At 47.2% G+C, this 13,163-nt stretch overlaps 2 protein-coding genes across 3 annotated transcripts in view; one reads left to right on the top strand and one right to left on the bottom strand.

Annotated features, from left to right (window-relative positions):
- Ddrgk1 (DDRGK domain containing 1) overlaps positions 1-4,389 on the bottom strand; it is a 17,860-nt gene extending 13,471 nt beyond the window's left edge. The window contains exons 1-4 of the mRNA XM_008854466.3: positions 4,221-4,389; positions 2,837-3,040; positions 1,359-1,471; positions 1,020-1,121 (exon numbers count right to left, since the gene is read on the bottom strand). Coding sequence (XP_008852688.1) covers positions 1,020-1,121; positions 1,359-1,471; positions 2,837-3,040; positions 4,221-4,311 — 510 coding nt within the window. The 5' untranslated portion in view covers positions 4,312-4,389. The remainder of the gene's footprint in view (positions 1-1,019; positions 1,122-1,358; positions 1,472-2,836; positions 3,041-4,220) is intronic.
- Positions 4,390-12,994: 8,605 nt separating this feature from the next.
- Positions 12,995-13,163, top strand: part of Itpa (inosine triphosphatase) — a 17,819-nt gene continuing 17,650 nt past the window's right edge. For both annotated transcript variants that reach the window (XM_008854465.3, XM_029556867.1), the window contains exon 1: positions 12,995-13,130. In XM_008854465.3, coding sequence (XP_008852687.1) covers positions 13,065-13,130 — 66 coding nt within the window. In that variant the 5' untranslated portion in view covers positions 12,995-13,064. The remainder of the gene's footprint in view (positions 13,131-13,163) is intronic.

Genomic DNA, 13,163 nt, shown 5'->3' with positions numbered 1-13,163 from the left:
AAACTTTTTTTCGGTCTTTTTGAGACAGGGTCTCCCTGTAGCCCCAGCTGTCCTGGAACTCACTATGTAGACCAGGCTGGCTTTCAACTCACAGCGATCCGCCTGCCTCTGGCCTCCCAAGTGCTGGGATTAAAAGTGTGTACCACTACACCCAGCCATATACAAAATTTTTAAGGTTGCCAGGCATGGTGGTCTATATAGTGAGTTCCAGGCCAGCTGGGACTACAGGGAGACCCTGTGTCAAAAAAAGACTGAAAAAAAAAGAAAATTGTGTATGTGTGTATGTCTGTTAGAGTGTATGCTACATATGTTCAGGTGTTCATAGAGGCCAGAAGGTGGCACTGGATCTTCAGAGGTGTAATTATAGATGGTTAACAAGCCTCCTGATATGAGTGCTAAAAACTGAACTTGGATACTCTGAAGGAGCAGCAAGCTTTCTTAACTTAAACCATCTCTCTAACCCCTCATTAACTACCTTTATATGGTGGCCCCTATTCTCTGAGCACCAGCTCTATGACAGGCCCTAAATGGATTCACCATCTCTTACAGTCTATAACAGCCTCAAGGCCTCAGGATCTAGAACCACTCACTGCTTTGTCTCCCTTTCTCCTCTTTGCTTTCTCTGCTCCAGCTGCTCTGACTATCTAATGTTCCTCAAATATTCTAAGCATACTCCATAACTCATACTCACAAGAATCTCCAGTTTAAACTCTGCTTTGTAGTAGCAGTTTCCACAGATGGCATTTTGAAACCAGGGACCAAATAAACCACAACAGGCCCTTGTACAGGGTCCATGGCCATCTTATGCTTTGTTTTGGAGATGTTTAGCTCTGTAGTCCAGCTGACTTTTATCTCACAAAGATCTGCCTACCTCAGCCTCCCAAGTGCTGGGATTACAGGTATGAGCCACCACACCCAGTGTCATGGCCTATCTTGCAGGATGGAGGCATTGGGGACCTACATGGGAGGTAGCCAGCTAGCTGATCATGGGTCAGACAAGAGTCTGGAATCAATCTCACCTTTTGTTCCTCCTTCAGGCGAAGCCGCTCCTCTTCCTTCTTCCATTCTGCCTCACGTTGGGATTCCAGGCGTTTACGTTCCTCACGTTCAGCTTCCTCTGCCTGGCCAGAAGTTTTCATAAGCACATATCCCCTATCCCTGGCTAGTTTCTCTACTCCCCAGAGAAAGCAAATCCTGGGCCAGGGCACAGACTAAGGCTGCAGGAGACAAAGCCAGACACACCAGCCCAGAAATTACCAGCCCAGAAAAAAGGGCCCCCAAGGGCAGAGTCCGTTACAGGAACTGGGGAAATGGGCCCTTTCCCACCTCTCACAGATAGCCCCATCCTTCTTGCTTGCCTCACGCTGAGCTTTTCGAGCTTGTTTCTCCTCTAGCTTCCGTAGTTTCTTGGCTCCAATTTTCCCTGTTGGCTGAGTTTCCACTGGCTTTTCAACACCTTCTTCCTCCTGGGCTGGGTATGGTTGGAGAAAGATAGTTCAAGTCCTAGTCAGAGAGGAGCCATTCTATCCCTGTTACTATCTTCATAGGGAGGCATCTACACACACCTGCCTTCCAGAGGCATCTGCCATAAATGTACATGCATGTACAAGTATGAATGTGAGTACACGTGTGCTTGGGGGGCTTAGGAGCATGGGCACAAATGAGACTTTAGATAATACATAGGTCTAAGAAGATGTCAGGGCCAGTGAGATAGTTTGGCAGGTAAGGGTCCTTGCCATTAAGCCTGAAGACCTGAGTTTGAGCCCCAGAATCCACATGCTAGAAGAGAATTGACTCCTGCAAGTTGTCCCCTGACCTCCATAACTGCACTGTGGCACATGTGCATGTACATACACAGCCTCAAAAGAATAAAAATGCAATTGAAAAAAAAAAAAGTAGGGCATGACGGTACATGCCTTTAATCCCAGCACTGGGGAGGCAGAGACAAGCTGATCTCTGTGAGTTCAAGCCCAACCTGGTCCACAGCATGAGTTCCAGGCCAGCCATGTCAATACCTGTATGTCTGAGAATCACAGAAAAGTGTCTGTACTTGCAGATAACCCTGATTTCTGTCTCTGTGCCAAACCTCCAGGGAAGCATGGCCTTGTGGGGAAATTTATCCCAGTCTTAAATCTAACATCTTCCCCAGTCAGCAACTGCTGAGTGTCCTGTGCTCAGCCTCTGACCATCCCTTTATCTTACCAGAGCTAGACTGAAAAAAATAACCCCAATCTCAGGACTACTCCAGGACTGGCTGAAAGTTAAAGTTATGCTGATACCTGACCAGGAAGAGTATATGACCCCAAATCTAGACCAGAGGGATGGTGCAGGAAACTGGCCATGCTCCTGCCTCAGTCTTCTGAGTATTGAGATTATAAACATGCATCACTACATTCACAAAAGGCCCTTTTTCAAGCCAAAGGGGCTAATAATCTCAAGGACTCAAGGCAAAAGTCTCAAATGTCTGTAGCTTCTAAGTACAGTCCAAACATCTTTTCTTCAGACTCAAGCCAGCCTTCAAGTACTGGAGAAGTGAGCTCCTTCACCACAATCCAGGGCTATGTGTATGTACATGGTAAAGGTATGAGGTCTATGTGTTAACAGGAATGTCTCTATTTCCAAAGCTTATCCTAGGGTTATAGTAATCCCACTGAGCCAAGATGAAAAGGGGGGGTTGCCCAATGAACCAGGGATTGGGGCCCAGAACTGTTGGCTCCCCAGGACCAAAGTCAAGGACCAGTCTATCCCCTCTGCTCTGTGGCTTCATGCTCCTTGCCCCTATCTAGTTTAGCCCCTACAATCCAGCCCTCTTCCCTATCAGTCTGGACCCGCTCACCTGGGATAGCAGTTTCCGCCTCATTCTCATCCACTTCTGCCCAGGTGACTCGTTGGGCTCGTCGCTGGGCCTGTAGGCGGCTGCCTAGGTCCCTCCGGCGCCGCGGCCTGCCTCCAGCTCTCTGCTCCTCAGACTCCAGAGGCCAAGACTGGCCCACTTGGCCTGCTGCTACTGGCTCCTCATTGTGCCGTAGTTCTTGACTAGCTTCAGGGAGGGAGGAACCATAAAACTATCAAGCAACCTACCCTCCTGACAGTAGAGGGACAGCACCCAGAAGTCTCATCCTCGTAGACTATTGCTGCTCACAGCATAAAATTCCAGCTTCAGTCTGTCAAGGCCTTTATAACTCACACCCTGGCCTAATGCAGCAAGGTTGTTTTAATACTTTTCTCCCCCTTCAACACACCCTCTTTCCAGGTGACCTATTAGGCCCTCTCACACGGAGGTTTCTACACCTCACTCAATGCCCACTCCAGAATACATTTTTTTTTTTCTTTTCTTTCTTTTTTTTTAAAGCAGGGTCTCCCTGTAGTCCCAGCTGTCCTGGAACTCACTCTGTAGACCAGGCTGGTCTTGAACTCAGAGATCCACCTACCTGTGCCTCCCAAGTGCTGGGACTACAGGCGTGCGCCACCACGCCCCGCTTAGGAATACATTTCTTACTTGCTTAATATCATCTGTTAGGGTTTTCTGGGGCACCCCAACCAGAGACTACATTTCACAATCAGAGGTTGAATCTCCCGTCCCAGGAATCTTTGTCGGCTACCTGCTTCTCCTCTCCTTTTGGGGCATAGGGGCGCTCTAGAGGAGCTTTATGGGCTAAGGTAACAGACGGACGCACAGAACCCTCTCTGCTGACAAGAACTGTGAGGAAGGAGGGCTAATAGGTTATCTGTTCTGTGTCCGGCCAATGACACGGTCTTCTGATCCTAGGGAAGGCCAAGGCAGCATGAGTGTCCTCTCTGGCGAGGCAGCAGAGGCCTTCAACGTTTCCTGAGGTTACCTCACCGTCCTTCCAACTCACAGGAAAGCAGAGCACACTGGGAGGAACTGGGAACCCTGCAGCCTCTCCTACCGGTGCAGAGCGCTCCGGCAGATGAAAGTGTCTGTGAGGGCAGGGCACCACTGAGTATGACGTGTCAGGGACAGAAGGGAGGGTGAGGCCCTCGTTTAGCGCGGGAATAAGTGTAGGGGCTTCTGCCTCCGCAGTCCTACCGCGGCGACCTATTCCGGGTCGCGGATGCGCATTTCCGCTAGGCCCTTGCAAGCTCAACACAGCTAGGCAGGCCAGCGCATGCGCACATGGTGCGGAAAGCCGGCCTGCCCAGGCCCCGGAGTTCTGAGAACTGGACCCCAGCGGCCCTGCCACAGCGGCACCACCTACCTGCGGCCGCCCGACCCCGGCGGCGAGTCAGGAAGAGGATGAGAGCGATCAACAGAACCGCGGCCGCTAAGTAAACCAAGGGGCCCACCATGACGACAGCCTCAAGAACGGCCAGCGGTCCCGGAGGCCCGGGTCGCCCAGGCCCCGCCCACTACCGCGCAGCCCTTCCCTGCGCCCAATACGCTCCTCCCCCTACGCTCCGCCCCTACCGCCCCGCCCCGCCTAGAGGCCGTAGTTTTTCAGCGCCAAACCCAACGCCCCTGCCCCCTCACGTGATGGCGCATAGGTCTGTAATTCCTTTATTTGCCTGAGGGTCAGGATTTCAAGGTCATTTTAGGCTGTTTAGCCGGTCTGGGCTACAGGACCCTGTCCCCAAAAAGAAGAGAAATAGAAGGACAAAAAGGAGGGTTTGAAAAAAACAATAGCCTGGTTGGGGGTTGTAGCTCAGTGGAACGCTCATGGTCAAGGCTTAGTTTGCTCTTAGCACTGAAAAGAAAAAAGGCAACATGTGTATTAATATATCTGCTACATCTATTTCAGTATTTTCTGTAAATTTGGAATATTTCATAATTTTCTCAGTATTGATAAACCTTCCACAGGTTAGGTAAGTGCTGTAAACATTAAGCAATATCTCCAGCTCCTATTATTTTTTTGGTGTTGGAGATTAAACCCATGTTCTTATGCATGTTAAGGCTCTACCACTGAGTACAGGGGCCCTACTTTTGTTTTGGTTTTATATGTTTGGGGTCTGAAAAATTTCCTGAATTGACCACTGGGACACTGAGACTCAGGAGAACTTAACTGCTTTATTGAAACCTACCGGCTGGGGATGCAGGTAGCCCTGGGAGCTACACTGTGACCCAGGGCCCTCGAAATGTAGGGTTTTTAAACACAAAAACTGCAGAGCAGGGGATTTCTATAGCAACCGTAAACAGATGTACCAGGAAAGGGTTTGAACAATATAGGGCTGATTTCCAGAGCCTTACCTTATACAGCCATTGGCTAGATTACCTGGGCAGAATGTTCTTCCTCTTCTGCCCCGGACCATTTCCATAAAAACCATAAAGAGATATACCAGGAAAGGGTTCGAACAATCTAGGGGATTTCCAGAGTTAGGTGGAGGGCAGCTCTTTCTCAGAGGGGGTGGGGGTGGGGGGGTGGGTCTGAGGGGGCACTCTCCATTATATATACTTTTATATTTTTGTGTGTATGAGTGTATTGTTTGCATATATGTAAGCGCACCCATGTCATGCAGTGCCCACAGAGGTCAGTAGAGAGTGTGGATGCCCTGGAATTGAAGTTATGGACAGTTGTTAGCTGCCATGTGGATGCTGGGAATCAAACCCAGGTCCTCTGCAAGAGCAGTATATACACGATTCCCATTTGAAGATCAAACACTGATTACCAATTATGTTGAGTTGGGTTTTTTGTTTGTTTTTGGTTTTGGTTTTTTAGACAGGGTCTCTCTGAAGATCAGCAGGCCTGGAACTCGTTATATAGACCAGGCTGTCCTCTAGCTCATTGAGATCCACCTGCTTCTTCATTCAGAGTGCTGGGATTAAAGGCATGCACCATCACATCTGGTTATTTTTCTTTGTTTATTCATTTATTTTTTATTTTATGTATGTACCCACAGAGGCCAGAAGAGGGCTTTGGAATCCTGGAACTGGAGTTCTGGATGATTATTAGTCTCCATATGGGTTGTGGGAATTGAACCCCTGCCTTCTGCAAGAGAAGCCAAGTGCTCTTAACTGCTGAACTATCCCTCCAGCCCTGTATTTTTATTATTTTTGATTATGTGTATGTATGTGTCTGTGTGTAGGTATGTTCATGTAAAGTGCAGTTCCCCTCTGAGGCCATAGGCTTCAGATCTCTCTGGAGCTGGAGTTCCAGTTCCAGGCAGTTGTGAGTTGTCCTATGTGGATGCTGGGAACCAAACCCAGGTCCTCTGCAAGAGCAGTATATACACTCTTTTTTTTTTTTTTTTTTTTTTTTTTTTTTTTTTTTGGTCTTTTTGAGACAGGGTCTCTCTGTAGCTGCAGCTAGCCTGGATCTGCAACGGAGACCAGGCTAGCCTTGAACTCACAAAGATCCGCCTGCCTCTGCCTCCCAAGTGCTGGAATTAAAGGCGTGTGTCACCATGCCCAGCATAAGAGGAGTATATGCTCTTAACTTCGGAACCATCCTTCTAGACCCCAGATTATTGTAATTTCTATCTTTGGATATTCTAAATTATTTGTAAAGTGGTTGTTGGTCCATTGTGTGTTTGTGCATATGCATGTGTACATGTTTGTGTGTGGATGAACTACATGTGCATGGTGCACATACATGTAAGTAAAACATTCATTCACACCAGATGTGGTGGCACATGACTTTAGTCCCAGCACTCAGGAGGCAGAGGCAGGCAGATTTCTGTGAGTTCAAGTCCAGCCTGGTCCACATAGTGAGTTCCAGGCCAGCTGGGGCTACAGGGAGACCCTGTCTCAGAAAGACAAAAATAAGGGCTGGAGAGATGGCTCAGCAGTTAAGAACACCGTTCTTGCAGGACACCAGGGTTTGAATGCCAGCACCCACATGGCAGCTAACAACTGTTCGTAAACTCCAGTTCCAGGGGATCCGACAGCCTCTTCTGTCTTATGTGGGCATTGCACAACACGGGTGCACTTACATACATGCAGGCAATACACGCACATACATAAAATAATAGCTTTTTTTTTTTTGTCTTTTTGAAGCAAGGTCTCCCTGTAGCCCCAGCTGTCCTGGAACATACTATGTAGGTGTGAGCCACCACTCCCAGCTCAATGAGATATTTTTTAAAAAAGACAAAAATAAGGCCGGGCGTGGTGGTGGTGCACACCTTTAGTCCCAGCACTTGGGAGGCAGAGGCAGGCGGATCCTTGTGAGTTCAAGGCCAGCCTGGTCTACATAGTGAGTTCAGGTCATCTGGGATTACAGGCAGACCCTGTCTCAAAAAGACAAAAATAAGTAATAATAATAGTAAAAATAAAAGAGTTTTTAAAGCCAGGCGTGGTGGTACACACCTTTAGTCCCAGCATTGGGGGGCAGAGGCGGGCGAATCTCTGTGAGTTCAAGGCCAGCCTGGTCTACATAGTTTAGGTCAGCTGGGGCTACAGGGAGACCCTGTCTCAAAAAGACCAAAAAAATAAAAAAAAGAAGAAAAGAAAAGTTATCACTATTGACAGCTATTGTTTTTCTCTTCTAGATAAGTATGCACCTGTAAATTAATTATATACAAATTTGTCTTAATTTTTACATGTTAATGCATCAATTTTTTTTAAGATTTATTTTGTGTATCTAGGCATAATGTGTGGGCATGCGTGGAGGTCAGAGCTCAACTTTATGGCATCAGATTTCTCCTTCCACCTCTACATGGGTTCCAGGGATTGAAGTCAGGTTGTCAGACTTGTATGACAAATACCTTTACCCACTGAGCCAGCTCAATAGCCCAGGACAATCAGTTTTATGCTTATTGTTTGTTTCTCCTATTCTAGTAAGTCAAGGAAAGAACCCCTTTGATTAACCTGATGGGCTCCTCAGGTAATTCAATAGCTGCTTTGAACTTACGCAGGAAACCCAATCCCTGTAATATTGTATTATAACAGTATCACTTCATTAGGAAGAATATGGGATATTTGGAAAGGCATTAGAGGAGTCTTTTGTTGGTTTGTTTTTGCCAACATGCAAACAAAGACTCTACTTTGTTTATACTGAAGCATGAAGCAAATGAGGACAAACTAGGGCCATGTCGACTCACACAAATGGTCTCTTAGAGGCCACTTCTACCCTTGTGGAAATGAAGACAGCTGACTTAAAAATATAGTTGGAGAAAGAGTTAAATGCCGGGCCTGAGGAGATGGCTCAGTGGTAGCCACCAGCAGCTCTAGCTGCAGGGAAGCTAACACCCTCTCCTGGTCTCCTCAGGCACTTCCTGGCATGGCGATGCACACTTTAAATCCCAGCACTTGGGAGGCAGAGGCAGGTGGACCTCTATGAGTTTAAGGCCATCCTCATCTAAATAGTGAGTCCCAGGCCAATCATGGCTACATAATGAAACCCTGTCTCAAAAAAAGAAAAAGTTCAAAGCTAAAAAGATATACTGCCAGGCGTGGTAGCACACACCTTTAACCCCAGCACTCGGGAGGCAGAGGCAGGTGAATCTCTGTGAGTTCAAGGCCAGCCTGGTCTACATAGTGAGTTCCAGGACAGCTGGGGCTACAGGGAGACCCTGTCTCAAAAATACCAAAAAAAAGACAAAAATAAATAAAAATTATGTGTATATGTATGTGTCTGTGCGTATGAGTACGAGTGCCCACAGAGCCAAGAGGGCATCAGATCCTTTGAAGGTGGATTTATAAGCATTTGTGTGCCAGCAGACATGGGTGCTGGGAACTGAACTGCAGTCCTCTGCAAGAGCAGTATGTGCTCTTACGGAGCCATCTCTCTAGCCCCATACTGTGAACTTTTTATGTGGGTTTGTTGTGGGAAAGATCAGGCAGGACACTGGGAGTGTCCAGGAAGCAGATATTTTATTTGGGCTTCAGCTGGTCCAGTGGCTCAAGCCCCAAAATCTAGACCCAAAGGAAAGTAGCACATAGTTTTTATACCTTAGGCAATGAGTTACAGTGAGAAGGAAACTTACATATTGATTGGCTGGCAGTACAGTCTCAAAATTTAGGCAAATTATTATAAATTTAGACAGAAAATAAATGTTAAAGAAAATTTCCTGTCTGAAAGTCATTGCAGAACTCTCCATCTGAGACAGAGAATTGAGGAAGTTTCATCGGGACATAAGGCCAGAGGTTCTAGCTATCTCTGTAAGTGTTCTAACTACAAACTTGTCAGCTGAACTTTGCTGACAGAGACACAAAGAGAAAACAAGGCTTAAAGTTCCTATTTTTCCTTAATATTCATCAGGCTCTACATCATGTTCTGAGGATCAAACTGAGGTCCTCATGCTTGCACGGGAAACACTTTATTGATTGAACTATCTTTCCAGGCCTTGCTGGTCCTTCTTTTAGGGTAATTTTATGGAGATTGTAACTAGTGTTATATTAAATTTCCCAATCTTTACAGACAGATAAATATAGCACTAAAATTTTCTTAGTCATTTTTTGGTTACCAGTTTGAGAAAAAAATTTTTTTTTCAGTATTTCAAAACTCTTTTCTGCCTCCACATGCTTGCATCTTTAGTGAGCTGGGGTAATCCTAACCTAAAAACTTACAGGTATGGTGGGGCATGCCTTTAGTCCCAGCACTCTGGAGGCAGAGACAGGCAGATTTCTGTGAATTCGAGGCCAGCCTGGTCTACAAAGTGAGTTCCAGGCTAGCTGGGGCTACAGGGAGACGGTGTCTCAAAAAGACAAAAACAAAAAACAAACCAAAAAAAAAAAAAATCTTACACTAACTTAGAAACACCTCGCAATTTTCTGGTCTCAAAGGAATAAATCATTTCAATAGCATGCACAGTGTTGCTATAAATAGAACTCCTACAAAAAGCATGTGTTTTTTCTACCTGAGAACTATCCTACATGCACCCACATCAGCTGACCCTAAAGTTCTGTGGTAGGTATATGTTCTGGATGCTTTAGTGTCAACTTGACTCACCTGGGCTGAGGGAGCCTCAATTGGGGAATTTGCTCTATTGGACTGGCCTGTGGCCATGTCTGAGGGGCATCTTCTTGATGAGTGATGTGGGAGGGCCCAGCCCACTGTTGGTCGTGCCACCCCTGGGCAGGTAGGTCTGTGTTGCATAAGAAAGGAGGCTGAGCAGGGGCCAGGGGAGCAAGCCAGTAAGCAGTGTTCCTCCATGGCCTGTGCTCCAGCTCCTGCCTCCAGGTTTGCCCTAAGTTCCTACCTTGGGCTCCCTGATGAACTGCGACCTGGGAGATGTAAGCTAAATAAACGCTTTCCTCCCCAAGTTGGTATTGGTCAGAGTGTTTTGTCACAGCAATGGAGAAACAAACTAGGACAGTGTTCAATTCATAGATTTAGGTATGGCATAGGGAAGCAGACAGGTGGGAACAGAGGAATTGCACCCCAAGGCAGATTACTTGGTTCTGCCTCAGAGGCACTGGAAGTTTAGACTCTTGGTAAGTAGTAACTCAAAGTTCCAACAGAATTCCTCAAAAACAAACATGGTAATACCATAAAAATGTAGCGTACAGTGAACATATGGCCCACTTGCCACACTTACAAACAAGAGTTACCTTCCAAGTCTCCTATTTTATCTTAACAGCTTATATGGATAAACATTTTATTCCATAATGTTTATTTTATATAAAAATAAGGTTATCCCTGACTTCAAACCGTTTAAGAAAAATGGATGTTCCAAGGAAGATAATGTGTGCAGTTCTGTATCCCTGAACACATCACAGCTTCCGTGGGGTGAAAAGTTTGGTTGCGAAGAACTGTGAATTGAGTGGGAGAAAGCCAAGATATCCAGCTTTTGGTTTCTCTGTTCATGTTACTTAAGGGGAGAAAGCCAGGGTGCTGTCGGGGAGGACAGTGCTGAGGGGAAGATTCCAGTTGTAGTAAAAGGAGAAAATATTTGAAGGAAGATGGAGCTGAATTCGGCAAACCATGGAGTAGCTAGACTTCTCACAGTGCACTGAGACAGTATTGGGCTAACCTGGGAGTGGGACTGGAAAAATCCTATAGCAAAACTTCCCACTTGCAATCTGTATTCCATCCTTTCATGTTTTGGCAACCCCATGAAGCCTGTGGCACTCACCCAAATAATCCAACTTTCATCAGATGCTTTAATGACAATTTTGGAAACTCTGGGAATTTGAATTCAGAAATATTGGTTTCGCCTTTTAATCAAATTTATTTGCTTCTCTCTTCATGAGCCCTAGATAACATGGGATACTAAAAGTATATCTTTTATTTTTTTTTTTGGTCTTTTTGAGACAGGGTCTCCCTGTAGCTCCAGTTGTGCTCAGTGGTTAAGAGCACTGACTGCTCTTGCAGAGGTCCCCGTTCGATTCCCAGCACCTACATGGCAGCTACAAACTGTCCTTAACTCCAGTTCCAGGGGAATCTGAAGTTGTCTTCTGACCTCTGTGGCATTGCACGACACGGGTGCACTCACATATGTGCAGGCAATACACTCATACACATATATATATATATGAGCACGATATGCATCCAATGCACATGGAGGCTAGAAGAGGGCATTATATCTCCTGGAAATGGGGTTATGAATCGGTGTCAGCCATCATGGGTGCTGGGAACTGAACCTGGGTCCTCTTCAAGAGCAGCTAGTGTTCCCAACTGCAGATCCATCTCTGCAGCCCCCTCAGCTGTTTTTTTTTTAGGGGGGGGAGGCACGGTCTCCATGCAGCCCCAGCAGGCCTGAAAGTCCTTATGTAGACCAGGCTGATCTCCATCTCACAGAGATCCACCTGCCTCTGCCTCCCAAGTGCTGGGGTTCAAAGCATGTACCACCAAGGCTGTCTATCAGCTGTATTGTTACCACTTGCTATATGCTATGCCCTGGGGCTTAAGGGTGAGATATGGACAAAAAAGAAATGTTTTTCCATCATGATTTGTAGAGGAAGAAAGAGAATCATAAATGTACATCTTCCTGGAAATACTGACATCCTAGGGAAGACCAGTGCTGTAAAGGCAAGTAAGAGCCAACACAGAAGGGCTCCTTGGAGTAGCTGGTGCTTGAGCTGCCTGAGAGAGATCAAGGAAAGAATGGAGACTTGGTCTTATGAGGATCCTCTGGGAAACTTACCCTTCAAGCCTCCGTCTGCCAAAAAGCTCATGGCCACTCCTCCAAGGGCTTTGCAGGGAGGGAATAGTGTTTCTAGATCAATAACAAGTCACCACTTTGGTGAGCATTAGAATTACTGGGGAGCTTGTTAAGAACACAGGCCTTGTGGTTGGAGAGTGGGCTCAGCAGTTAAGAGTACATACTGCTCTTGCAGAAGACCTGGGTTCAATTCCCAGCACACACATGGGTTCACAACCACTTGTAATTCCAGTTCCAGGAGATCTGATGCCCTCTTCTGGCTTCCCTAGGTTCCTGTAGGCCCCTCTTGCAGGCACGTGGTGGCTGTAAACTCAGGTAGGCGGATACTCGTTTAAAAAAAAAAAAAAAAGGCTACCCTCTGCAGTTTCAGAGTTCCTGGAAGAGAAATACAGATGGCTTGCCCAATGAGGGTGTCGGTTGAAGGGCAAGACCCCACTCACATGTGGGTCCAATAGTGCACACTAATCGTCTTTGCTGTGTTCAGAATGCAAAGATGGGCTGAAGGAATCGCCGTGGAGGAAAGAGATTTGATAGAGACAGAGAAAATGAGTGGAAACACTGAGCTCCCAAGCCGAGGAGATGGACAAAGAATGACTTGGGTAGGCTGTGAGTTCACCGTCCAGTAGATCAGAGCTGCTTGGCAAGGTGTAGGTCAGGATGAAGACTTGGACTTGGGAGCCCCTGCCTGGGTGATAGTTCTCCATGACAGCACTGGAGAAGTCCAAAGGGCGCATCTTCGTCCTTGTCCAAGTCCCTGGAGAAGGTACACAGGAAGAAACACAAGGAGAGAACAGCTTCTTCTTACCCGAGACCCGAGTGTCCCTTGCACCTCACACTCCGGACCTGGGAAGCCCCGGCCACTCGAGCACCACCCGGCGCGGAGGCATCTGCGGGAGAGCGGCTTTGCGGCTGCCACTGGGCCGCAGTCAGAGGGAGCTGCGAGGTCGAAGCAGCCCGAGCGTCCCGGGGCTGGCCGGAAACGTACTTACTTCCGCCTCCAGTCGGAAGTGTTCCGCCTTTCGAGACGAGCTTCTGGGGCTTCTGGGCGGTTACCAGCTTTAGCTATGGCTGCCTCCTTGGCCGGGAAGAAGATAGTGTTCGTGACGGGAAACGCCAAGAAGCTGGAGGAGGTGTGGGGAGGAGCGCGGGGGGGGGGGGGCTCT

This window comes from Nannospalax galili, unplaced genomic scaffold, assembly GCF_000622305.1.
Source record: "Nannospalax galili isolate Female #2095 unplaced genomic scaffold, S.galili_v1.0 scaffold707, whole genome shotgun sequence".
NCBI lineage: Eukaryota > Metazoa > Chordata > Mammalia > Rodentia > Spalacidae > Nannospalax > Nannospalax galili.
The sequence above is the reverse complement of the archived record's forward strand: the minus strand, read 5'-3'. Positions and strand labels throughout refer to the sequence as shown.